At 44.4% G+C, this 27,518-nt stretch overlaps 2 protein-coding genes and 2 non-coding genes across 10 annotated transcripts in view; 1 reads left to right on the forward strand and 3 right to left on the reverse strand.

The window, feature by feature from the left end:
• Positions 1-2,318: 2,318 nt before the first annotated feature.
• Positions 2,319-5,108, reverse strand: RPL27A (ribosomal protein L27a). Its single transcript, XM_004023015.5, has 5 exons — positions 5,083-5,108; positions 4,621-4,684; positions 4,128-4,203; positions 3,369-3,543; positions 2,319-2,488 (listed from the first exon to the last, which is right to left on the reverse strand). The coding sequence occupies exons 1-5, from the start codon at positions 5,083-5,085 to the stop codon at positions 2,360-2,362; spliced, it is 447 nt and encodes a 148-aa protein (XP_004023064.1). The 5' UTR covers positions 5,086-5,108; the 3' UTR covers positions 2,319-2,359.
• On the reverse strand, positions 2,588-2,716 carry LOC114118581 (small nucleolar RNA SNORA3/SNORA45 family). Its single transcript, XR_003591823.1, has one exon. It is a non-coding gene; the product is annotated as a small nucleolar RNA SNORA3/SNORA45 family (small nucleolar RNA).
• LOC114118580 (small nucleolar RNA SNORA3/SNORA45 family) lies at positions 3,830-3,959 on the reverse strand. Its single transcript, XR_003591822.1, has one exon. It is a non-coding gene; the product is annotated as a small nucleolar RNA SNORA3/SNORA45 family (small nucleolar RNA).
• The window catches only part of TRIM66 (tripartite motif containing 66), a 63,241-nt gene continuing 40,396 nt past the window's right edge, over positions 4,674-27,518 (forward strand). Inside the window, exons 1-3 of one of the 7 annotated variants that reach the window (XM_060399938.1) lie at positions 5,244-15,422; positions 18,697-18,772; positions 19,174-26,228. The gene's annotated coding sequence lies outside the window, so the exon portion shown is untranslated. Of the gene's footprint in view, positions 5,023-5,243; positions 26,229-27,518 lie in introns of those variants that run through there. The other 6 variants (XM_042233085.2, XM_060399937.1, XM_042233086.2 and 3 more) reach the window with 6 other exon arrangements.

The raw sequence follows: 27,518 nt of genomic DNA on the forward strand, positions 1-27,518 counted from the left end.
CGAGCAAGAGGCACAGAGCAGCTCACACTCATCAGTAGCTGTATTCTCCAGGCCTGGAGATGGGATGGCATGGTATTTGAGGAACTCTCCCTATTTAGAATGGCTGTACTGACTCATATTTAGTGTACCCAACAGGAGCACCTCTATACAGGACTGGGATGAGCATGATCCCACCTAGTTTCAGGACAGTTATGCTCCAAGATACTAGCAATGAAACTGGGAAAGAAGCTAGCCATAGACTACTGACAAATCTGTCCTCCCCAAACCGTATTTTGCTGCCAGCCCCACCCCTATCAGTCACAAGTCTTATCTATCTCCTTATGTCTTCTGAATCCGACTTGTCTTCCATCCTCATGGTCCTGCCTCCTACCTTCCGCTGTACCCCTCAGCTAAGTCACAGCCTGGCCAGAGTACCTGTTTGCTCCAGGCTCATCTCCCACACAGCACCTCCCAACTTGCCTAACCTTCCCAAACTGGGTTTCCTAAATGCACATTTGCTCTTCTTTGTGGTTAGATCCCACTGACTCAATCACACCAAGGTTAACTGACTTGTCACCTGGGTGACAGTAATAGTTTACTTATATGTTCCGTACCAATAACTGAGCACAGAAGTTTAGTAAATGCTTTCTATTTTGCTTAATCCACACAATACTCCAAGGTAGGTGCGTGTGTGCTCAGTACCCTTTAAGAAGTCACACAGCTATCCAAATTTCAAATCCGGCCTGAATCCTAAGACACTTTTCTATACCTTCAGTGTCTAGTAGAAATCAAAGTTTCCATATTTTAAGGCCTCCACGACATTAAAACCCACTGTTACCTTTCCCCATCAGTACCAATATGTTATGTCAATAAGTTATTAGCTTGTCCAACCAAGTGCCTTCCTGACCATTAACTCTCCATTATATAAATCAATCACATTTCCTCCACTGTGCTTCTTTACACTTGATCATCCCCAATATCCTGTAAAGGCTGTCATGACAAACTAGTCCCACAGAAAGTCATGGTTCCCGGCCCATTTATGACCCCACAGAGCAATACAACCCTGTACCAGACTAAACCTTTAAGTACAGTTTTAGTAAGCTTAAGTGCCACCTTAACTATTCTTTTGGTCACGTTTCTACCCCACGTTTTATGATGGGTCAAAAACACCTTCAAAATCCTGGGAAACAAACTATAGCAAATTATAACGTACTGTAATATTAAGAGGGTCCTGTCGGCACACAAGCATTGGTAATCTTGGTTTTGCAGGAGATACAAAACTCTAGAAAACCTGATTCTGGTTTCTGTCTTAAGTGTTACTCGCTCAGGCGTGTCTGACTCTTTGTGACCCTATGGCTGTAGCCCGCCAGGCTCCTCTGCTCGTGGGATTCTCCAGACAAGATACTGGAGTGAGGTGCCGTTTCCTCCTACAGGGGATCTTCCCAACCCAGGGATCAAACCTGGTCTCCTGTATTGCAGTCAGATTGTCTGAGCCACCAGGGAAGCCCTTTAGCATCCCTCTAATTTCTCTACAAGACACACTTCAAACCAGAAGGAAAATTATTAGCATTTCATGATGTATCTCTTTAAAGTTTAAGATTCCTATGCACAAGGATCTTTGAGTTCTGACAACTGATTTCTAGAATCCAAACCATGGATGGGGTTCCCAGGTGGTGCAGTGGTGAAGAATCCACCTGCCAATGCAAGAGACATGAGTAACTTCCCTGGGTTGTACAGATCTCCTGGAGTAGGAACTGGCAACCCACTCCAGCATTCTTGCCTGGAAAATTCCACAGACAGAGGAGGGCCACAGTCCATGGGATCGCTAAATGTGGGATACGACTAAGCACACACAAACCACTCTTATAAAGCCCTGGCATGTTGCCCCATTCCAACAGTTTGGTTTGAGAGAAATAAGTCAGGTGTAGAAAGTAAGTTCCCAAGAGCCACTCCCATCACTGTCCCATGTTTCCAAGGTGACCCAGAGATCTTGTTACGTAAAGAACGTTCCACATCATAACCGAGTTTCTGCTCCCTGAGCTCCATGGAACAGTTAAAGGCACATTCTCCCACTCACTGTAAATTCAGAACATACAATTCTAGGAGACCTTTCAACAATCAGATAAAGTTTCCTTATCAACAGGTATCCACACTGAGTGAGAAGCTTCAAATTATGTAACCAGCCAAGGCCTGTAAGTGCTGGTGTTACCTCTTTGTACTTTGAGGGGAGTTGGCAGAGGAACCCAGGTCCTAATACCCGTACTCTAGAATCTATTAGGTGGGTTTATGTACAGGTAGGGAGATAGAAATGCAAAAGAACCTACACTCAAACCAGAAGAGAAAAGCACTTAACATTTAATAAATTTCCCAGCATGTGGCTTCAAGCCACCAGGACACAAGCCCCACCTACACTCTTAATCTTCTCCTCAGCTCTTCTACTGAAGAATTTGGCCTTCACGATGACAGGCTGCTTTGGGAGCTTTCCTTTCCCCAGAACTTTGTAGTAACCCTAGAAAAACAGAGAAAAGGGTTTATAATGCACCACGGCAGTCACCAAGAGTATAAAGAAAGAGTCCTGTCAATCCACTCCATCTAGGAGCCAGGGAAGGCATGTTTCTGATCTGGGCACTCACGGGGGCACCGATTGCCCTCGCCAGTGAATCAAGACCAGCAGGTTCTATCCGAGTACTCTAGCACACCAGGACAAAAGCTGTCGGGATGTGACTCTAGTCTCGGACAGAGCTCAAACCCCCTTTTCCTATTCAATTACCACTTGATAAGCAAAAAAGGAAAAAATCACATTTCTAATAATGTCCCAAGAAGCCAGGGTCATCAGAACTGCTCAAAGAACAGGCTGAGAAAGGCAATTTTAACTTTACTCAAAGTCTCCTCAGGGTTCTGACTACCTCCATATCCATGGAGGGTAAGGAACACAAGGACCAGACTCCTAATAATATACAAAAATGCCTTTTTGGGGTGCAGGGTGGGATCTCTTCAGATAATGTTTGGCCTTAAATATCAACTGAACATATTAGGACTGTATTTTATTAGAACATGAAGGGTGAAGGGCTGTGCCTCATTGTAGTCTTGTGTAAAACAGACCAGAGCCAGCTAAAGTAAATTACTACTTACGTTCGGATGGGAAACCAGGGTATTGACAGTAGGAATAAGATATCTGATCAGATAAAAATTCAAGTGAAAAATGAAGTAAATGAAGCAGAGTAAAGTATCACTCTTCAAAGGTTTTACATGATCACAACTGAACAAGAGTTCAGTTCTGTTCAGTGCCTACCCATGGAAGTTCTACTGAATGGACTGTCTAGTAGGTAGCTGGGTGTATATTATGCAGAATTTTGAAAGGCACATAAAAGGTAAAAATAGTCACTTACTGATCGAACCACATCGATGATAGGAGCAGCTCCTGTCTTGTTCTTGGCAGCATTTACTCGTGTCTGCTCACTAACCAAGGTCCACAATTTATCAAGATTGACAGTCGGGCAGAAACTCTGGTTCCTCTTTAAGTGGTAATGCCTCATACCAACTTTCCCAAAGTACCCTGGGTGACTGGGAAAACAAGGCAACCATGTTCATTACCTCACTCCAACTGAGCTATGTTTTCCATCTTCACAGTCCATTTCCCTCCATTTCAGTGTACACTGTTCACTTGTGCAGAACACCAACCTAGCAGGAACTCCACTTGTCGAGTAAAACAAATCTTAACACTAGAATTCAGGTCACTTGAGAGCTTCTACACCCTCCTATCACACCAGACTCCTAACAAGTAGTTTTAATACCACCCCGATAAACTGTGGGCATAAACAGATCTAAAGGCTGTGTAAGTCGACCTGATGCATGTCACTAACCTGGTGACTGACTATGCCATAAGGGCCACAGCCAGTGAATAAGGTCAGCAGTTACTCTTCGAGGACTCTAGCACACTAAGGCAACAGTGGATACCCAAGCGTGACTCTAGCCTCGACAAGTGATGACAAGTTCAGCTCACATCAAACATAAACTAGAGAAAAACCAGCAATAGACAAGGTTCGTGAGTAGTGAGACTTGCTTCCCGCTGAAGTCTTTCTTTACCTACCCTCTACCCCTAAATCCCAAACTAGTAGTGTCAGTAGGACAGTGTGAAAACCACTCACTATTTGTCGAAGTTGATCCTATGATGATGCATGCCACCAGCATTACCTCGGCCTCCCGGGTGTTTCCGGTGTTTGCCTGCAGGAACACATAGCTACATGGCTAAAATAGCCTTCTCCAACCCGTCAATATTATTGTAGCAAAAGCATTTCCCCATACTTCTGGGCCTTTGTTTAATATCTCTTCCAGCAATGTTGCTCCTTCAAGACTCTTGGGATAAATATCACTTTGCAGTGTTCCACATAACACTAACACAGTACTTCATGCCTTCAACCAATTCAATACTGGGTCTCGTTCCATTTCCAACCCCCCAACTCATTCTCTGTAACAGGAGCACAGAAGATTCTCAAATAAAAAGCCAACAGCTAATGATCCAGTTCAATCCAACTCGACCGCATGAGCTCTGACAAACCCACTTCACTTAGCTACCTACTGACAAGCAAGCAGCCGGCAGGGACAGTCCAAGGTCGACCAGAATGGGGAAACAGCACTTACCGATGCGGCCGTGGCCGTGGCTCACGTGGCCCCTAAGTTTCCGGGTCTTCCTTAGTCTGGATGGCTGTATGGGAAAAGGTACTTAATGAGAAGGCCGAAGAGAAGCGGGGCAGGGGGCGAAAGCGTGCCAGTCTGTGAGGGACCCGCAAGCCTAGGGGTTTGCTCCGTGGCGCCGTCAGCAAAACTGAGGTTACAAGCCACGCCTGGAACCGTGCGGCCTCATCAGGGAAGAGCCCGGGCGCCCCGGCCCGCGTGTCTCGAGAATCCAAGTTCCTGGATGAACACGCGGCCCTAGCTTCCCCGCCCTGCTCCGGGCCCATGCCGGCCACTCCGCCCCGCGGCTGGCCTTGCGCAGCCTTAGAAGACCAGGGCAAGCTCGGGAGTAGATGGCTGGAGTGCTTGGTGAGTAAAGCTCGCGGGTTGAGACTACGACTACGCGGACCATCCTCACGAACCACCTACCATGTCGGCGGCCTAGACGAAAGAGGAAAGCCTCCCCGAAGTCTCGCGATCTATCGAGCACGGGGGCGGAGTTATCGCCTCACTTCCTGTCTGGGAGGCAGGGTCGCGGGCGGGGCCTCTTTGGCGTCGCGGGTCTCGCGCGACTCCGGGTCTTGCGTTTTCCTTTTCCGGTGGCCTCCCTGTTAATTACAGAGCTGTTCCGGAGGCTGCAGTGTGCCGTGTATCGTTTCTGTGATGTCCCGCGGGCGCTCGCGCTCAGAGGCTGATATCTGTCTCGGAAGGCGGGGTTTGGCGCCTTAAAGTGCATTCGGTTGCGGCTTTGTTGGGCCGGGCTTTTTTCCCAGCGCCAAGGCCCCGGAGTCGGCCGGGGCCACCGTGTTTCTCAGCTCCTCACCAACCGCCCCATACCTGAGCGACCCCGCGCTTCTCGCTGTGTTCCTGGAGGTCGTCTTGGCCCGGGCGGTAGCGGTTGCTTGCTGCATTGAGGGACTATTTGACCCTCAGTGTGCCCACCCGGTCTCTCTCTCTGCTCCCTTTCAAGTCTTCGTAGATGTCTCTACCACCCTCTGGGACTTGCTCGGCCCACACTCCTGAGTGGGCTCAAGGTCTTCCTTTCTCCTTTGCCCTTGTGCCATTGTCCTGGGCATTTCCGTTTAAACAAGCTCCTTTTAGGGACCTCTACACCAGGATGCTTTAGGGTCCTTTGTTCTCCAGACTGTAATTCTACCCGTCCATTTTAATTTTCACTGGAACCTGCTTAGCATGCTCATGACCTCGTCTTCTGGCCCGGAGAACCACTCCTTGATCTGGACTCTGCAAGAGTCTCCTCTTGTAGAACTTCTCTGACTCATTCAGTTATAGTTGCTTACTTCTCCCCACTGTGCTTAAAATCTACCGCAAAACTCTTCTACTTGTTGATCCGTGTTTATCTTTCCTACCATACCAAATTCCTTAAAGGCTGGAGGATTGTTTTCTTTTACCCAGGCACTCCTAGCTCCCGGCATGAAGTACGTGTTCAACAAATGATCCTTAAGTGAATGAATGCACCTGTCCTCACCTCCCTTTGTAGACTAAAGTGGAAGAGGCGTATTTCCCGTTTTAAGTCTTAACCAGTGTTCAGGATCACCTTCCTCAGTTAACTCTAGTATGTGCTGTGTGTGCGAATTTTCTGTGCCTTGTTCCCTTCAGCTAAAATATAGTTTAGCTAAAGTATCCTAAATTCTCCCTGTTTCTGTTTATTACCTCTCCTCTTTCCTTTTCAGCCAGGCTCCCCAAAAGAATAGTCAACAAATCCTGTTAATGCTAGCTTCCCATTCATTGTTCAATCCACTGCAGTCTGGCTCTCAGCCCCATTATTTCAGTGAAATTGCTCTTACCAATGTCATCAATTAACCAGAGACCAAACTGAATGGCCCCTTCCTCATACCACTTGTTTTTTCTGTTTTACTTTACCCATTTGACTTCTTTTTCTAGCTCATCTCTTGCCTTCCTCTGTCTTCCCTTCAGGTTCTTCTAATTTTATCCGCCATTTAAATATTGGTGTTCTTCAGCCTTCTGCCTGTCCCCTTCTTAACTTTTCATAGTACACAGTCTTGGGTGAATTTATCTTGAGTGGCTTCAATTCACATCTCTGTTGCTGAGCTCCATAATCATTCACTTATTATTAATTTCTGGTTAGTGTCTCAGCCATTCTAAGATAAACTAGATAGACAAGTCCAAAGACTTGACTCTTTTCCAGCTCACTGGTGCCTTCCTTATTCTATATCTTGGTGTACAGCCTTGGCAACCTATATAGTGATGTCAGGGAGACTTGAAAATTGTCCCCAAACATTCTTTTCCTCTAATACATTGTCATCATGTTGTTTTTTCTATACCTATCCTCCTTTTTTAGCCTTTGTGCTAAAAAGCACAGCTTTCATTAACACCCTTATCATATCTCTTATCTGGAGTTCAGCACCCTCTTGTGATCACCCTGTCTGCATTCTCATCCTCCTCCAATCCCTCCATCCTTCACACCTCTGTCAGGTTAATCTTTCCAAAATGACTTTCATGCTTTCACTTCATAGAAAAGTTTGGAACAGAACTCCCTATTAGCTACAGAATACAGCCCACTTGCTTTTCCAAACTAACCTGAGCTTTTTCCCTACACAAGCTTTCTGCTGCAGCCAAACTTAGTACATCCCTTCTACCTTTTTTCCTGTGCTAGTGTCATTTCTCATGCCTGGAGTACTTATCTTTTTCCTAACCAGATGCTCTGGAAGTTTCTTCAACCTTGAAATCCTACCTTACATTCTGCTTCTTCAAGAACATTCCAGTCCACTGTAAGAATAGCCAGATACACCTTGCAGTTTACAAAATATGTCTGCCTGAGTGGGCAACTCTATTAGCCCCAATGTATGAATGAGAGAGTTGAGACACAGAAGGTTGACTGATTTGCCAGAGGCTACAGAGCAGCTGCTATTCAGAGCCTAGACCTAGCCTTAGGTTTTTTTCTTCAGATCTGCTTTTACCTCAGTAATCACTCCCTCTGACCTCACAGCATTATGGTCTTCATCACTCCTTCAATCCTTATTCACACACTGTCTACCAGCAGAAAGAGCCTTGAGAGTTGGGGGCAAGGCATAAGAGACATCATCCTCTATTTGACATCAAAAGTGGCCTGTAAGTGCACAGGTAATGAGCTGAGCTACCTGGAAATGACCCTTGGTAAGATGGTCTGTGAATGGAGGTAAGCTGGGCAGAGTTTGGGGAATGAAAGGTTACCTTCAAGTGTCTAGTAAATAGGAACTGGAGCAAGGACCAAGATAGCCCAGGGCGTGGAGGTAGAGTGGTTGATGGGACACTGCTTCTGGATAGTTGTGTCAGGTTTCTTGGTTACAAACGGGCTACATCTTATCCCTCAGGCCATCCGTCTGAATGGAAGGCCTTCCTGAGCGGTCCAGCACTGGCTGGGTTCTGTGTTCACCTGACATTCTTCTTGTTGGTAATTTGATCTCCAGGGTAGGGAGAGTGCCCTGGACAGTTGTCTGCTTTTGGTTTTCTAGCCAGCTCCCTCTTCTTCCCAAGGTAATCATGTAACTTTAACATAAGGCTCCTGTGGGGTTTGTCAGCTTGGGTCAGTTTCCCTGGGTCAGCCGGCTCTGAGAGAGCTAACAAAGCTAAATTCTGTATATGCAAAGTTAAGTAGAAGCTAGACATGAGGTACTGGGTGACCTCATGTCACCAGGAACAGGGGGCATGATCGTGGACATGACCCCTGAGAGGCCTCTTTCTCTGTGACATCTCTTCTGAAGTAGAGCATGGCCTGTGACATCTCAGACATGTGGACTCTCCTCAGAGATTCAGGGCCTCAGAAAATGCCTGCGAAATGAGCAGAAGGGAGACAATGCTGGCAGCAGCCTGGTGAGGCAGGTGTTTGCGGTGCTGACCTTTTCACTCCCTCAGCCCTCTTTCTAGGTGGCCTTGTGAACACACTGCCACCCTGAAGAAGACCCTGGTGGTCCCTTTCTCTTCCTTTCCTCTCTGGGTTCCTGATTTCATCAGCGATCCTTCAGACAGCAACAACAGCCTGGGTGCATCCAGCCTTGCTTTCTTGCTCTCCATCTTTAGAGTCGTACGTTTGGAAATATTATGTTGCTCTCCTTTTTCAAGAGGGGCTTCACTGGTGGCTCAGATGATAAAGAGTCTGCCTGCAGTGGAGGAGACCCAGGTTCGATTCCTGGGTCGGGAAGATCCCCTGGAGAAGGAAATGGCAATCCACTCCAATATCCTTGCCTGGAAAATTCCATGGGCGGAGGAGCCTGGCAGACTACAGTTCATGGGGTTGCGAAGAGTCGGACACAACTGAGTGACTTTGCTTTCTTTTCTTTCTCCTTTTTCAAGTAGAGGATTGTTAATTTAAGATGGGAGTCAGGATGTCTTTTCTAAGTGAGAATTTGAGAAAAACTCAGATCCGAATTTACTTCAGAAAGAATTTTAAAACTTACATGTCATAGAAAAGACAATAAAACATGAAAGAAAAATTTGAAAAAATATAAGTACAAACATCTCAAATTATAATACCTTACAATACTGTTTTCACGTCTGATTATTACCTTTCAGTTGTTATTCACATGGAGACATAGCTGTCTGCAAAGCTGATGATCATGGTACACAAATCTTTGTATTCTGTTTTGGTTTAATACTATTACATTTTTTCTCTATCACTACCCAGTATTCACGATTATTATTTTTAACAGTTAGTAGTTTATCTTCAGCCCATGCTATAATTTTCTCATGTGTTTTCCTTTTTTTTTCCCCCTTTCTTATTGTTCTCATTGTGGTCTTTGCTATTGGAGAAAATGATGCAATGAACACTGGTGTATATGTTGCTTTTTTCTTCTGTTGAATAACTTGTCTAGGATAAATTCCCAGGAGTGAGATTACTGTATTATAGGGTATGAACATTTTTATGATTCATTTTATGTCGCTATATGTATGTATATTTTTTCCAAATGGATTGTACCAATTTATGCACCATCAGCACGTGTGGTTTCCAGTTTAAACTACACCAGGCTCAGAGTTTTTGCTTGTTTTATTTTGCTTTTGCTTTTATCAGTAGTTTTTGATACACCCACAATATGGCATTTATGGGAAAATTCATAGGACCACACAAGGTTTTCTTCATTACAAAGTAAAAATAAATATAATTCGAGGACTAAGAGTCCTTCCTTTCTGTGTTGGATAGATTTTTTTTTAATCTCATTGTTCTATGTGGCAAATGCATTCCTAACAGTTTTGTTGGAAGCTAGGATGGAAAACCCTGCTGCCATTAAACTTAGAATAGCAAAATGTAAAGGGAAGAATGCCAGGATCTTTGAGGGCAGTTCATCCAATAGCACAACGAATTCAATTGCTCTTGAGTTTTATTTTGGATGATAAAATTCATGGAAAGAACACAAAAGTTTTGGTTCATTTCCTACCCCTGTTTTCACTAGCTGAATGATTTTGAACAAGTAGCATTTTCTCTTTCAGTCTTAGTTTACTTGTCTGTATAATGAAAAAATACTGTGATTCATTCATTCATTTTAGAAATATTTATTGAGCACATGCTGTGTATTCAGACACTGTGTGTAGGTGCCAGGCAGTGAGGGGAAGGTACCGTGGTGAACACAAAAGACAAAGTCCTGCCCTAGGATTGTATCTAAAACAAGCAGTGAACAAGTACACAAATAATGTGTCACATTCAAAACAGTCTAGCACAGAGTAGGTACTCTCTTTACTTGGTGTTTCTCCCTCCCATTTTCCCCCCTAAAATGTATACTATTTTGATGATAATCTGTTCTGTACTACCCATGCAAACAATCTTTGAAATTCTAACTCTCAATATGGTACAGAGTGACTTGCTCTGTTATTCCTTGGCCAGGTTACAGAAACCCAGTTAATCTCTCCCTTCTCTCACCCCTGGTGTGGCATCTTAAGGGAGATAGTTTGTAAGCAAGGTAACATACGTGAGGTTTCCCATCTCTCTTTCCAGTCTTTCACTTTAATTTAGTTCAATTCGCTTCATGACTTAAAGTGGAGGTCATAAGCTGATTGCTGGTATACTTTGTTTGACTCATGCTGTTTCCTTATGGGTTGGTTTTTTTTTTTTTTTAATTTAGTTGGTTGCCAACATTTAAAAATTTTTTAAAAATTTGGATTTCTGGCGTTTTGAAAAAACTAAGACTTGGCAACACTGGACCCACATTCTTTTAGGTGAGGCTCTTTACTCTTTATATGACTAACCCCTGGAGGCATTTGAATTGGTTACCCCTGGCTTAAGTTCATTCTGCCAAGCAAGCCCCTTAATTTTCCCAGGTCAGGGGCTATAGGAAGGAGAGAGAAGAGCTAAATAAAGGTGAAAAGGAAGAAGGGGATAGAAAAGGGATCATTTGGCCTTCCCTCACTTATCTTCAAATCAGAGACTCATTGCATGTGCATGCTCAGTCATGTCTGACTCTTTGCAGCCCCATAAACTATAGCCTGCCAGGCTCCTCTCTCCATGGAATTTTCCAGGCAAGAATACTGGAAGTATGAATACCATTTTGTACTTCAGGGGATCTTCCTGATCCAGGGATAGAACCCACGTCTACTGTGTCTCCTGCATTGGCAGGTGGATTCTTTACTATTGTGGCACCTGGGAAACCAGAGACTCATTGCTGTGCCTTTAATTTAACCATTACCCTTGTAGAGTTAATTCAATTGCTCTTCTAAGACAGAAATCAAATACTCTGTATTCTTACCCTGATTTGTGCATACTGGTTTGGAAAGTCATGCCACTTCCTCAGATACCCAGAATGGTTATTCAGAGTCTATTGCAACTGTTCTCAAAGTGTAGTCTAAAGGCCCATGGAGGGGGTCCCTGAGACCCTTTCAGGTGTTCCGCAAAGTCGAAACAATTTTCATAGTAATACTAAGATGTTATTTGGCCTTTTTACTGGGTTGACGTTTGCACTGATGGTGCCAAAGCCAAAGTCAAAGATGGTGTATAAAACTGCTGGTATGTGTATTCTTCACAGCCAGGCATTTGCTTGTAAAAGAAAAGAAGATAAAAAGAGAAGAGCCAGTTTCACTGAAGAATGTCCGTGTTTATTAAAGTTCAATCCTTGAATACAAGTTTCTTTAATATTCTGTGTGAAGAAATAAGCAGTATGCATAAAGCACCTCTGCTGTTTATCAAAGTGAGGAACTGTAGTTGTATCCCTGTTTGACTTGCATGCTGCACTAGCTTTATTATTTGTAGAATACTAGTTTTATTTGCACAACTGACAGACAAACTGTGATTATTCAGGCTTGGGAATTTGGCAGATATTTTCTTTAAAAATGAAGTGAGCCTATCACTTCAAGAAAGAAAACACTGTATTTGTTGCCAATGATAAAATTTGGGCTTGCAAGCAAAAATTAGAATTCGGGTAAAGTTATAGCTGCCTCCATGAATTTGACAACTTCATAACATTTACAGAATTTTCTGATGCAGTTAGAGGTGATATTAAAGAGTGACTTTTTTTCTGTAATGAAATATGTCAATATTTGGAATACTTGCATAAATCATTGAATCAGTATTTTCCAAGTTAATGCTTGGTGTTATAAAAATTGTGCCTGGGTTAAAGAGTGGTTCAAAGTGTTAACGTAGACCAGTGGATGGTAATGTAACAGGATAAGAAAAGTTCACTGATGGAGTATCAGATTCCACTAACCTTGAAGAAACTGCTGCTCTTGGATAGCCTCTGCCTGCAGTAGTTTGAAGCAGGATTTCCGTTCCTGGCCAGAGATTGAAGTCAGGCTATGGCAGTGAGATCACTGAATCCTACCACTAGACCACCAGGGACCAGTGGCCGGTGACAAGGTTCTAGCCAGTCAGTTGTGTAGAAGTGAATTTCCATGTAGAGATGGAAAGTAGTGAAGCAAGTCAAGTGTTTGTTGCTGCTGCTGCTATGTCACTTCAGTCGTGTCTGACTCTGCGACCCCATAGACGGCAAGAACACTGGAGTGGGTTGCCATTTCCTTCTCCAATGCATGAAAGTGAAAAATGAAAAGTGAAGTTGCTTAGTTGTGTCTGACTCTTAGCGACCCCATGGACTACAGCCTACGAGGCTCCTCCATCCGTGGGATTTTCCAGGCAAGAGTACTGGAGTAGGTTGCCATTGCCTTCTCTGAGTAAAGTATTTATTAGGAGGCCAAAGGGTACGTGTGGATAGACACATGGGTGGGCTCAGAGAGAGAGCTTGCCCTCATGGCAATTTAAATCACTTTTATGAGGCATTTCTTCCGGATTTCCTTTGGCCAATCATCACTGCCTTATTCTGAGTCTATATTTAGTTTATCTCAGCGTCCTCTGATGTGTATACGTGCATGTCTTAGCCTAGATGGATTCCAGTGAAGAGGCCTATGAGGTAGCTTGACATTGCTTACTATAAATTGATCCCCTCCCTTTTGACCTCCAGAGAGCTTTCCTGTGTATGTATAATCAGGAAGGTCTCCTTGACTTCAAGAATGAGGAATAGGTGGTCTTTTATGTCTTATTTGGGCAGGGCTTAGCTTCTCCTCCCTCCTGCTCTTTTTGAGTATCTGTCCACAGCGGATGAACTCCATCTGCCCAGCCTGGGGCCCATCTATCTCCTGACTCACTACCGCTTGTTAAATTTTGGTGTACTATCAAAGAAGATTATCCACAATTATCTGATAAGGCTATTAAAATACTCCTATCGTTTCCAACTGTATAGCTGTTTGAGGCTGGATTTTCTTCATATACTATAAACAAAACAACATGTAACAGATTGAAGAAGCTGGTGTGGGAAGCCAGCTTCTAGTAAGTCTTCTGCTAAGCCAGACATTAGGAGGTTTGCAAAAAGGCAAAAACAATGTCACTCTTCTCACTAAATTTATTATTTGAAAGTTATTTTTCCTGAAACGTATGTTATTCATGTTGACATGTAGTAGGTTTATTGTGTTTTAATTAATTAATATTTTAAAATTATCTTGCTTTTAACTTATAATATGGTAAATGGCAGTAGATATAACAACATAAGTAAAATCTCTTTGGGGTCCTCAACACTTAAAATAAGTAAAGTGGTTCTAAGACTAAAAGGTTTGATATTCTCAAAGTCTGGCGAAGTAAACTTATCCACATTTAAATCTTTTAAGAGAGGTTGTCCTCACCTCCATCAGGGCTGCTACTGTGGCTGTGCTCTAGCAAGTAACTGCTCTTAGAGCCTCAGAATGAATTCAAGGTAAAAGCCCATCTGTTACTTTAGTGGCATCTTGCTGCGCTCCCAAGAAGCCTGGCCTTTCCTGCCTCCTCCTTTGTCCTTAATGGGCTTGGCTCCCAAAGACTGTGAATTGAAGTGACAGTTCTCTTAAATTTGGATAATTACCGAGCTCTGAATTTGAATTAAATGAATTCTGTTTTTTAATAAATAAGTACAAATATAAAACTAGGTGCACTCTTTCTGCTTTTATACAATTACAAAACCTAAAACAGTTGATAAATGATAAAAAATCCAAAACAATCAAACTAACAATATTAATTTCATTTGCACATGATGTGTTGTTAAGCAAAATTGTCACCTCCGCTTAAGTGAGGTGCACCCTGTTGTGGCTAAGTTTAGCAAACTTGTGCCATGGTGATGGTGGTCCAGTTTCCCCACTACCTTCTCTATTCCAGTTTCTGTGGAACATTCATCATCATGTGCTGTGATTTCATATGGGCTTCCTGTGTCAAGAATCTGTCATTTACATGTTATCTGCTCCTTTTTCTTCTCATTATCCTGAGACAAAGTAACACTGGTATTAACTAGATCCTAACTTTTTAACACTGCCTCTAAAATCCCATCATGGTGGATATATAGATGACCCAGAGTATTTATACTTTAAAAAGCTCATCAGAATGAAACACTAATTTACAAAAGTTGTTGGAGAGAACTCATGAGGACATGTGTGTGGACCGCAGCTTGAGGAACATTTGATTAAGAAAATGGAGTCTGAAATCAGACTGACCTGGATTAGAATTTGAACTCTGCTATTTACCATCTGTCTTTGTGTCCAATTACCCAAATTTTCTGAACCTTAGTTTCCTCAGCCTGTCTCTGATGGTTTTATTTAATTTTTTAAAATACAATCCCTATCTCCAAGGGTAATTGGGAGGATGGAGATAAAGCATATAAAGCACCTGGCATAAACTTGGCATTTAGTAAATTTCCTTCTCTTTTCCAAAATGAAATGTTAGATCAAGCTTGTCCATTGATAAGAGAAGCACAGAAATATCTGGGACATTTTTGAAGGCCAACCAACCCTGTAGGACACACAACCTAGCAGACCCCTCCATGCTTTGTCTTCCCAGCAGAAATCCGGGACTGTCTTTTGGGCCCAAGTGAGAGTTCAGACTGTGTCCATTGCGGGACATGAGCCTCCAGTTCTAGGGACGGACACAGCCTGGACTTCTGAGGCCTTGGTTTCTGTGCCCTTTTCAGCCTTTTCCCCAAAGAAGTAAATCACTCTGCTTTGTGCTTCACTTGCAGGGAGTAGAGCTTGTTTGCTCTATACACCACTTCACACTTGAGAATATTAATGGAAAAGCCCCAGTTCTGGGTGCATGTATGGGTACAGATACAGGCATGAGTGTATGGGGCAGTCACTAATGGACCAGAAAAACAGAAGCAGACAGATGGAGGCGACACTGATCTGCTCATTGTGGAAGAGGACCTGCACAATGTTGGTGCCCGGCTTCTACCCTGTTAGCATTTGCTCTGTAAGAATTGCTTCCAGTGCTTGATCCAGGAGCTAGAGCAGGTTGCTGGGGTTCAATGGGACTGTCCCAGATGGTAAGTACAAAGGCACCAGAGGTTCACCTCCATCTCTGAAACAGTTCTTTTCCCATTTCATAGGAATTGAATTTCAGGCGTAGAAAGAATCAGAATTTAAAAGCCCACGGGATACTCATTGCTGAAAGCAACTCTTTGGGGGATCTGTGAGACAAAGCAAATCCTCTTGCTGCTTAATAGATCTGTTTTGTAGGCTAGGATTTTTCATGTTGGGATTTCCTTAAATTGGTGGCAGACTGAGAAACCTGGAGGGTTTGATTCAGGGTTTGGCTGCCTCCCCAGAAGGAGAGGATGTGTCCTGACCTACTAAACTTCTGAAGCAGGAGAAGAATAGCTGGGCGCCTCAGGTCAGTCAGGAAAAGATTTTGAACAGACTTGCACTGACTAATGAACCGTTCACCATCTATGCTGAACCCCCCTCCTACTGCAGGGAGGAGCTTTTGCCTTTCTTCTGAACGTCAGGTTTCCTAGGAGACAATCTCATTGAGAACTGTGAAGTCCTTGGAGACAGCAGCCAGGTCCCTTCATTTCATTATTCTAGAACAAGGCATGTTGCATTGGTGCATTGAGTATCTGCTGAATGAACTTGTGCAATGAAAAAGCCAAACCAGTTGACAGCATTTAAAAACATCATCATTTTTGTTTGTTTCGTTGTCTGCAGTATTTTTAAAGTGATTTGTAGCACAGGTCTAAGTTATCTGAGGCATTAGACCATTGCAGATATTTTGAGATCTGAATTTTGAGATTTTTAAACCTTGGACAAGCTACCTAACCTCTGTTAGTTCTCTGTTGAGAGTTTGGAGTACAGAAAAGATATGGTTTATTTAGATTTTTTAAATTAATGTGATTTTTAAACTTAACCACTTAAACTTAGTTCTCCCCTAAGCTTTTAATTTTAACTTACAAATCTTATTCTATTTATTAATATAGAAAATTTAACAGTCACTTTAGAAGGACCTTTCATTAATATGTGAACATATTTACAGCTAATATTTGCTTTCATAAATTAATTTTTTTAAAAATAATTGTCTAGCAAATAAACATTCTAAATTACTTAAAGAACTCTTAGAAATACAGTAAGTTAAATTTATAAAAATGGAGAATCTTAAATATGTCTTATAAGTTCCAGCACTGTTGCATTATTATCCAGAATATGTAAAGAGCTCTTGCAACTCACCAATGTAAAAATGGGCAAAGAACTTGAATAGACATTTCTCCAAATAAGATACTATCACTAATATTTAGGGAAATACAAGTCAAAACCATGATGAGATACGACCTTACATTTGTTAGCATGGCTGCTATTAAAATGAACAAAAAATAAATAAAGAACAGAAAATAACAAGTGTTTGTGAGGATGTGGAGAAATTGCAATCCTGTCCTCTGTTGGTGGGAATATAAAATGGTGCAGATTCCATGGAAAACAGTATTGTGGTTCCTCAAAAATTTTTAAAATAGAATTACCAGCAATTCCACTTCTGGAATTAAAAGCAGGAACTAGAAGAGATATTTTTGTGCCCGTGTTCATAGCAGCATTCTTTGCAACAAATGTGGAAGGAACCTAAGTGTCCCTGGACAGATGAATGGATAAACACATGTGGTATCTACATGAAATGAAATATTATTCAGCCTTAATAAGGAAGGAAATTCTGACAAATGCTACAACATGAATGACCTTTAAGAACATTATATTAAATAAGCCAGTCACAAAAAGACAAATATTCTATGATTCTGCTTACATGAGGTACGTAAAGTAGCTAAATTTACAGAGATAGAATGGGGATTGCCAAGGGTGCAGGGAGGAGGGGGTGGAGAATTGTTTAATGATATAGAGTTTCAGTTTTGTGTTTTTAAAAAAATTTAATTATCTTATTGGAGCATAGCTGATTTACAATGTTAGTTTCAAGTTTTGCCCATTTTTTAAATCAGTATTTTGTTGAGTTGTATGACAGCTTTATATATTCTGGACACTAGACCCTTATCACATAAATGACTTGCAAATACTTTCTTCCTTTCCATGGGTTGCCTTTTTGTTTTGTTGATAGTGTGCTACCAACACAGTGAAAGTTTAAAATTTTAAGGTCCCATGAACCTATCTTTTGTCATCTGTGCCTTTGGTGTCATACCCAGGAAATTATTGCCTTAAAACTTCCCACCTATGTTTTCTTCTAAGAGTTCTATAGTTTTAACTCTCATGTTTAGGTCTTTGGTCTCACTTAAGATTTCTACCATGAACTAATTATGCATATCTCAAGACTTTGACTCTAAAATCAGAAATGTTCAGAAACTAAGATCATGACATCTGGCCCCATCAATTCATGGCAAATAGATGGGGAAACAATGGAAACAAGTGATGGACTTCATTTTCTTGGGCTTCAAAATCACTGCAGATGTTGACTGCAGCCGTGAAATTAAAAGATGCTTGCTCCTTGGAAGAAAAGCTATGACAAACCTAGACAACTTATTAAAAAGCAGAGACATTACTTTGCTGACAAAGTTCCATATAGTCAAAGCTATGGTTTTTCTAGTAGTCATGTATGGATGTGAGAGCTGGACTGTAAAGAAGGCTGAGCGCCTAAGAATTGATGCTTTTGAACTGTGGTGTTGAAGAAGACTCTTGAGTCCCTCGGACAGCAAGGAGATCAAACCAGTCAATCCTAAAGGAAATCAACCCTAAATATTCATTGAAAGGACTGATGCTGAAACTAAAAGTATTAGGTGGCTAATACTTTGGCCACCTGATGAGAAGTGCCGACTCATTAGAAAAAACCCTGGTGCTGGGAAAGATTGAAGACAGGAGGAGAAAGGGATGACAGAGGATGAGATAGATAGATGGCATCACCAACTCAATGGACATGAGGTTGAGCAGCTTCAGGAGATGGTGAAGGACAGGGAAGCCTGGCGTGCAGTCCATGGGGTTTCAAAGAGTTGGACATGACTGAGCAATTGAACAGCAATAACAAAATCAGAAAACTAAATTCATACTAATGACAATTATTAGAATCATGGTGTTTGTTGCCAAGTTATTCTAAGTGCAAGGAAGAATGAAAATATAAGCTTTGGTGTCAGTATATCTGGGCATCTGAGTGTGAGTCCTAATCTGCGTGTGTGTTCAGTTGCTCTGTTGTGTCCCACTTTTTGTGACCCCATGGGTTGCAACCTGACAGGCTTCTCTGTCCATGGAATTTTCCAGGCAAGAATACTGGAGTGGGTTGTCATTTCTTTCTCCCGAGGATCTTCGAACCCACACCTCTTGTGTCTCCTACATTGGCAGGCGGATTCTTTACCATTGAGTCACCTGGGAAGACCCAAGTCCTAATCTGCCTACCACTTAATAGTTGCATAGTTTGGTAAGTTTTCCTGCCTGTAAAATGGAGATAATAATTGTAATTAATTTATAGGGATGTTATGCAGAGTAAGTGAGAACATACACAGAAAACATTCTGTACTATATGCCTCGGATATAGTAAAGAGACCAAGAAATGTGAAAAACAATGCCATTATTTAAAACTTGTGAAACTGAAGTGGAAAAATCTGTTAGATGTGAATATGCTTGATTTGGAGTCAGGCAGTTTCTTGAATATGCTATATCTTACATTATTTAGCATGTCCTATGGTCTGGCCAGGCTGTTGTTACCTTCCATGTTTGCATTTGTGGATCAGAGTGGAATAAGCTTCCTCTGCTACTTGGAGGTTTTAGGATTCTCTGCTGTGTGCTATTTGTTGATTCATATGTCTATCTCCTTCACAGGTAGTTACTGACTTTGATGTACCAGGACCTATGGTATTTAGGGCGCTGAGGTGAAAAGACCAGGCCCTTGCCTTCAAGGAACTCATATTCTATTGAAGGGCAGATAATATAGTGTTGTAGGTATGTGAAGGAAAGACTCTTTAGTTTACGCAAAGGGGCGATAACTCTGGGAGGTTCTCAGTGTACAAGGACTGGTGGATATCAGTTGCTCAGTAAATGTTTTCTGAAGGATTAAAAGAATGGCACCCAAATGAGCTGACTGATGAAAAGCAGAGATGTCACCTAGTTCTGGCAAGTCCAGTGAGATACCCGATACCTGAACTTAGATTTCTGATCCTTAATTTGAGAAGCCAGGCTTTGGGAGTCTCATTCTTTGGAAAGAGCTTTTAGCACCTCCACTTTATCCAGCAGAGTAGGATTACAGATTTGCTAAAAGGCTTATCCTACTTCTGCCAATCTGGGATTTTCAAATGTCACATATGGGAATAGGTAGAGGGTTAGCAAGGGAGATGGACAGAGGCTGAAGAATTAAAATAGGCCCTTAGCTTCAATGCCTCCAGACACATGGGGCCACATGGCATGGGGATGGGTCCATTTCCATAAATCTATTCCTCCTGGTTGTTGGGCACAGCCAAGCAGTTGCCATGTTGAATGGAAGCAGGACTGTGCCTGAGCTCAGGGTCTTTCCAGCTGATTTTCAACTCTAATCCCTCAGTGGAGCCTCCTCAGGCCTGCATGTTTGTAGTGGGGCTCAGCACAGGGGGAGAGCATGAAGTGGGCATCTTCTCATTCATCTGGACTGTGCCTTGCATCTCTGCAATGCCATATCCAACACAGAACCTGACACCGGTTGAGGGCTTAAGTGAACAGATGATAAGCAGTGGGTCCACAAAAATGTCCCATGGCTCTTGTCTGAAAGGAAAACTTTTTCCAGTTATGACACTGCCCCTTTCTCTTCCTCAAGTTGTGAAGTGCAGATCATATCTGTCAAGCATCTTCTGGTTGGCAGAGGCTATATGAAGTATTTATGCCTGTATTATCTTTTCTAAACTTCACAGCAACCCTCTAACATAGGTATTATCCCCATTTTACAGATGAAAAGCCTGGGAATTGTGATTATGTAAGGTCTAACAACTACTAAGTGTCAGGTCAGGTCAAGTCAAACTCAGGTTCATCCACCTTTGGAGCTTGTGATCTGCACTGTGGCACTTTGCTCAGGGGGAGATTCCTCACTCACTGGAATCACTGCACTAATGGAGAGACTCAAGGGAGAATCTGAGGAAAGACCCAATCCTGCAACCTGAGATATTGGGTACAGATCTTCCATTAATCCAGTCATAGCCTAGTTGAAATTCTCCCCAGCAATTCCATCATACTAGGAAGTGGATCTACATCAGGTCTTAGGCCCTGAGGAAACCAGCTGGACCAGGTCTTTGAAAGCTAGTGACGGGGACCAAAGCAAAGGCAGTAGTATGCTGGGCACACACTGTCTCAGCTGTGCTGTGAGATGGCTGGCATGGCGGGTTCCAGGAAGGCTGGATGTTGGAAATGGGTCTACTCAGGCAATGAGACTATCTACTTGGGACTGTTTGCTTTTAAGTCTGTTTGAAAATGGTCCCAGATCAAATTCTACCTGGAAAGTTGGCCATTGAGTCCCCAAAGTGTTACTTTAAATAAATGTAGCAAGCTCTGAAGGAAGCCGGCATGCCTGAAACTGTTTACTATATGCTGGGTCTGTCTTCAAAATTTTCAGGGCTCCTGTGGTTCTGGGACTCCCTGGTGGCTCAGATGGTAAAGAATACACGTGCAATGCAGGAGACCTGGGTTCAATCCCTAAGTCAGGAAGATCCCCTGGAGGAGGGCATGGCAATCCACTTCAGGATTCTTGCCTGGAGAATCCCCATGGATAGAGTAGGCTGGCAGGCTACAGTCCATGAGGTCACAAAGACTCAGATACAGCTGAGTGACTAGCATGTGTGTGTGCCTGCACACACACACACTTATGATTATATTTGTTATTTTAGGAGAGGAAGGCTATTAACTGGATATTTCCTTCCCAGTGTAAGTAAAAGAAACCTTAATCTTTCTCTTCAAATCTAATAAAAGACAAATTCTAGATGTGAGACCTTGATTCTGAGGTCTAGATTCCAGTCTCTCCTTGTTTGGTATCTTACTTTTCCCAGTATCAGTGTGGCTGATGCAGTCTAGGTATGGACAGAGACCCTGGTCTGGAAGTCATGGGCCCTGTAGCTTAGTCTAGACACTAGTTGACTGGGTGATCCTGGGTATTCTCTGGGGCTGGACTTGAAGAGCTCTAGGAATACCAATAACCACCACAGCCTCCTGCTCCCTGAAGCTAGTGACAGGTAACAGCATACCCCTTGAAAACTGCAAATGCTGAAAGAGGGAGCAATCTCTGTCCCTTCATGGGTAGGCCTTGGGGCTTTGGGAAGATGCAAAGAGAGGGACCTGATGCAAGATGCTACAACCTCAGAGTCAGAGAGGGAAATGGTACTTATCTTAATGAGCTGGAGGGGCTCTAATGGCCTGGGGTGAGAGTGGGGGGTGGGAGTCGGGGGAGGGGTGAGGTCTCAGCAACAGAAGCTTGGCAGGTGAGATGACTGCTGCTTGCTCACTCCAGGTGATGAACAGTGTGTGCAACCATTGTGGGGTCTGGTGTGGGCAGTGACCCAAGTTTCCCAGGTGGAAGGCAGGCTGCTGAGCTGCGTGTGCAGCAGGTGCAGAACCTGGAGTGCTGGAGCCCTATCAGCTGGGTGGTTTTTTTAGTTCACGAGCAGTTTTCCTCACATTAATTGGCTCTCTAGGGCTCTGGGAGTAGCACTGGTACCGCAGAACAGTACCGTTACTGGGAGAGCAATTCCCCTGGTGACAGGAAGGAGGCAGGCTGTGTTTTGGGGGATGTATTTCTGCTGCCAGGACTACTTGGAAGGCTATAGCTACAGAGGGAGTTCAAGGTAGATGTGATTCATGGACAGGGTCTTGGAGGGGCCTCTTGTCTGCTGGAACTCTCTCATTTAAGAGAGACCAGTCATTGTTGACTGCTGTGATGGCTGGAGAGCAGGAAAGACCTATAAGAGTGTATCTCTAACCCCTCATTGAGTACATGGGACATCAGAATTCCAGAAAGTTCTAGAATTCTGCTGTCACATAATCGGTCACTTACAGAGCAAAGAAAAAAAATTCAGGTAGCTCTCTTGCTTGTCAATCTAGGGCTTCTCTGGGCTTGAGGGACAGTAGGAACCACAGACCTAGAGTAGGGTGCTTCCCTTGGTTCCCCCAGCATCCTCAGTCCAGGCCCAGTTGGACAGTGGCCTTGCATAGAGTGTGTTCGTGTATCGGTTCCTGGATTGACTCTTGAGATAGGGAGTGAAAAGAGATAGAGGTGCCACTCTGTGAGATGAGCTCAGTTTCATCCTACCTGTACTTTCTGCATTCTGCTACGGGTATTTTCTTGACACAAAAACCTTATTTCACAGTCAGACAGTTCCTAGGAGCATGTGCTCATCCATCTCCAACCTGTATCTGTTACCTGGCTCTTAAGCCCAGGTTCTGACTCTTGGCTCAGATCTGCTACCTAGCTCTGACTCACAGTCCCTGGATCCCCCTGCCTGACCTTTGTTCACATAGTGCCTCTCTGGGTTATGCTCCCAAATCCTCTGGCTTCGACTCTGACCACTCTCCTATCCTGGGCCTGAGTTTCTAGTACCTATTTCTAGTACATACAGGGCTCTTAATTGCTTGTAGTCCAGAACAGAAGCTTAGCCATGGCCTTTCAGGCTCTTCCCTATCTGACCCCGCACTAATTTTATTAAAAAAAACCTCATCTGTCATTCCTCTGCATGCGCTTTACATTCATTCCCCACAGGGCCTCACACTCTGTCATCTGTTATCCTCTGTTTATAGTGCCCCCCCCTTCTGAAATGCCCTTTCCTTGTTAAGTTACATCCTCCCAAAGTGAAAGTGCTAGCTTAGTCATCTCCAACTATCTGCGGCCCCAGAAGTCTGTAGCCCACCAGGCTCCTCTGTCCATGGAATTCTCCAGGTAAGAATGCTGGAGTGGGTAGCCATTCCCTTCTCCAGGGGATCTTCCTGACCCAGGGATTGAACCCAGTGTCCTGCATTACAGGCAGATTCTTTACCATCTGAGCCAACACAGAAGCCCCCAAACTGAAGATCTAGCTGAAATGTGACCCAGCAGGACTAGAGCACACAGGGACGGCAATTGGCTTTGGAATAAGTAGGTTCCCCATTATTGGAATTGAACCCCAAAGGGTGAGACTGAAACATGGTAGCTGTTGCTTTAGGTCAGGGATAAGCAAACGTTTTCTGTATAGATAGAAAGTAATTTGGGGCTTTGCACGTCATAGAGGCTCTGTTACAACTACTCAACTCTGCCACTGCAGCACAAAAGCAGTCATAGACAATATCAAAATAAATGGGCATGACTGTGTTCTAATAAAGGTTTATTTACAAAAACATGAATTAGTTTTGTGACCCTTGTTTTAGGCTCTGGTTGGGGAAATTGGGTGAATTTGAACCTGTGGGTGGCATCAAATAGAAATAGCTGCATAGGAGCCAGACAGGGCCAAAAGATATGGAAGGGAATCAATCACAGGCAAGGGATAGTGTTAGGATGAGGTGCAGGGAGGGGAGAGCAGGAGGACCAGAAGTGAGTTTGGCACATATATAAGACTACTTGAAGGAGAGAAGTAGGAACTCTGTTTGGAAAGGAAATTTAGGGCCAAATTTCCTTTCCAAACAAAAGGATCTTAACCAATTTAGGCTATTCGGTAGACAGTACAGAGACATTGAAGGTTTGGGGTCAGTGGAATATAATCAAATCTGTATTTTTGAAAAATCATTCAGGCTTACTGAGAAGAATGATTAGAGGAGACAAGACTGGATATAGAAAGACCTGTTAGGAGGCTTCTGTAGTTGTCCAGGCAATGGGTTCAAGATTTCTGGTCCCTTGAACCAGTGCTGGTCTGGATGTGTGTGCTAAGTCACTTCAGTCAGACTGTTTGTGGCCCTTTGGACTACAGGCTACCAAGCTCCTCTGTCCGTGGGATTCTCCAGGTAAGAATACTGAAGTTGGTTGCCATGCCCTCCTCCAAGGGATCTTCCCGACTCAGGGATCGAACCCTCGTCGTCCCTTATGTCTTCTGCATTGGCAGACAGGTCCTTTACCACTACTGCCACCTGGGAGATATATAGATACAGATATCTATCTATCTGATCTGGATGCCTAAGAATTATTTTGGAAACTTGCTAAAAATATAGATTCCTGGTCTCGTACCCACACCCAGGAGATTTGGGTTTGGTCGATAGGGGGTTTCTAATAAACCCTCCACATCTGTAAATCATTGGTCCAGTGAGGCAGAATGAGGCCTGATCTTTTTAAGAGGCTATGGATGCCAGAGAAAGTAAAATGCAGGTCCTGCTTCCTCCTGCTGCTGCCTTTCTCTGTTCACGGCAGCCCGTCCGTGGTTTCTGCCACACACTCCGCCGCTCTGCTCAGCATCCCACTTTGGTCTTGTTCCATTGGTTCTCTTCGAAACAACTCTTGTGTCCCTTTCTTTCCATTTCTGTCCTCATTTAGGCTCCCATTAAACCTCTTCCCTACTCCCCACTCCCCACTCCCCTCTCCCATCTCCAGTCCATCAGTGTTACTCACCAGTCATGGCTGACTCTTTGCAATCCCATGGACTCTAGCCCACCAGACTCCTCTGTCCATGGGATTCTCCAGGCAGCAATACTGGAGTGGGTAGCCATTACCTTCTCCAGGGGATCTTCCCCACCCAGGAATCGAACCCGGGTCTCCTGCCTTGCAGGCAGAGCCACCAGGGAAGCCCTAGGCCATCAGAGCAGTCATAAAGCCCAGTCTGTCTGTCTTCAGAACCTTTTTGGGTGGCCTCTGCTTTTAGGATAAAGGCTTCTTGGCTCAGAAGGCAGGGCTCTTCAGGAGCATACTCTCCTGCCAATCTTTCCAAGCTCATTCCTGTCACTTTCCCTCTGTACTTCTGAAATTTTTCCTGTACTCTGGGCTTTTGCAGTTATCCCAGACTCGTAGTCTTGACCCATCCTCATATCTTTCCTCTAACTTGACCCTGTTCTTCCCTGCTGTTTCTCTCCCAGCTTGTGCATGACTGTATCTCCCTGGAGGGGAGGGGGAGGGTTGGCTGCCAGGGACACCTCTCAGGACCTTTGTGCGCTGCAAATGTGTGTCTTCTCCATCTGAAGTCCTAATCCTCTGCTGTGACGGACATTTGATCACTATGGCAACTGACTGTGACGTCACAGGATAAGGACTTCAGGTGAAGTGGCAGGAGCAGGTGAGTGTGTAGGAGACAGATCTTAATGTCTGTCGAAGCCCCCTCACCCCCACCCTCCTTCTGCGCCGGGGGCATGGAGGGCTATCTTGGGCTCCTGCTGATTTTTAGAACGCTGCGGTGAGAGTGTGTGCCTGGCATCTGCGCGCTGCAGTAGTGTGGGGCTGACAGAGTGTGTCAACTTGAGCTCTGGCTGTGCCGGCACCGCTGCTGCATGAGCCTGTTATTCCATTCTGGATTGCTATTTTGATACCCAGATTGCATCATTCTTCCTACGTATAAACAGGGGGTCCCCAGGGCCCTGCAGCTACTCACTTCTCCACCAACACTGTTGTTGTGATGAGCTCTATTTAAATGAGCTGCCGGATCGGGGCAGGTTCCAGCCACACATGAGCACTGTCATTTTGGGGAACATGGAGGGCTGAAGGATTTTTGGATCGAGTCCTAAAAAGCTGGGAGTGATGGCCTCCTGAGCTGTGCAGAGGGCGACAGAGCTAGTTCCTGAAAGTTGAAAATCTCGTTTTCTTCCTTCTGAGCTTCTGTTCCAAGGCACCCAGAGGATTAGGAAGGAGATGCAGCTAGGAAGAGAGTCTCCTCTCTGAGGTCTCCCTCTCGCTGTTCAGTTTGGGAAAAATACTGCAGAGCCTTCGAGATAAACAGGAACAGGAGGAGTCAACCAAGCCCTTTCTTGCAGAAGCGTCTCAGGTGAGCTGGAGAAACGCAGCCCTGGCTGAGGATGCATCAGGGAAAGGAGGAGAGGACTCAGGCTGCTCCCTTTTCCCCACCCAGTACCCAGCTCCCCAAGGCTTAGGCCCTGTAGCCCAGCTGGCTGCAGCGTGCAGGGTGGGTGTTCCTGGGCACTTGGTAAGCACCATCCTCTGGGACCTGTGGTGGGCTCACCTGTCGCTCTTCTGACTTCTCCCCCAGGTGTTGCTCTAGTCACAGGGCAGCAGGCGCCACAGGTAAGCCTGCTGGCAGCCAGGGGCAGGAGCAGAATCACCTTAGTATCGAAATCTGTTTTTCTAGCAGGGAGGGGGCATCTGGGGAGTGGGTGCAACATGTTTATTAAAGGTGATGCTGCTGCTCTGAGCTTTGGGGGGGCTCATGTGGTGGGGGCCTTAGCTGATGCCCAGTACCCTGGGGCTGCCTTGGATGGGAGAGCAGGAATGGTTAGTGAGGAGGGCCAGCCTGCCAGAGGATATAACTGGAGAGTTTTTTCCTCCTTGTGTAACGTGATAGAGGTATAGAGAGGTAGAATGTCTTACTTGTGGCTACAGATGTAATCAGGGACTGCTCAATGGTTTACAGGGACCTGTGGTTTTTTTAGCTATGTCCCTCCCTCTCTCTGGGCCTCTGTGTCACTATCTTTATGGTGAAGGAATTGATTAGGTGAACAGTGGAAAAAGCTAGGTCTGGAAGCTAGGTTTGTGCAGCTTTGGTTCTACAGGTGAAAGCTGGCAGTAGAGCATCAGTCTTCTCCAGATGATGCCACTGCTCTGTTGGAGTCAGAGCGTGGGCCCCGGCTGCAAAGTTTCAGGGAGCCCTGGCCAAGAGCTTTAGAGTGACGGGCTTTTTTAACCCTCAGAGGGTTGCTTAGCACTGGGCTCAGGCTTATATGCGTGTGCCTGTTGGGCCGGGCTGACCCACTGCTAGTTTTCTGAGACCTCTTTGGGCATACTCGCCCATCCTGGCCCCATGCCCAGGTTGCCTTGGCACTGCCCTTCATATCTGAGGGTAGATTACCCACTCTTGGTCCACCTTCCTTGCTGCCTTGCTAAGTTCCGGGCTTATCGCGCTCTCTAGGCAGCAGCAATGGTTGTAGTGCCAGATCTCAGGCTGCACCCTAAGTCTGCTCATGGGTCTTTCTGTGAAGCTAGGAGTTAGGGGAGGCAAATTGTGTCCTCCAGGGACCTGGGATCAGGACACCCTTCTGTCTGTTGGGCATCTGCCCTTTTCTCTTCTCTGCCAGAGGGGAAATACATAACAACTGCACTC

Source organism: Ovis aries, chromosome 15 (genome assembly GCF_016772045.2).
Source record: "Ovis aries strain OAR_USU_Benz2616 breed Rambouillet chromosome 15, ARS-UI_Ramb_v3.0, whole genome shotgun sequence".
Lineage (NCBI taxonomy): Eukaryota > Metazoa > Chordata > Mammalia > Artiodactyla > Bovidae > Ovis > Ovis aries.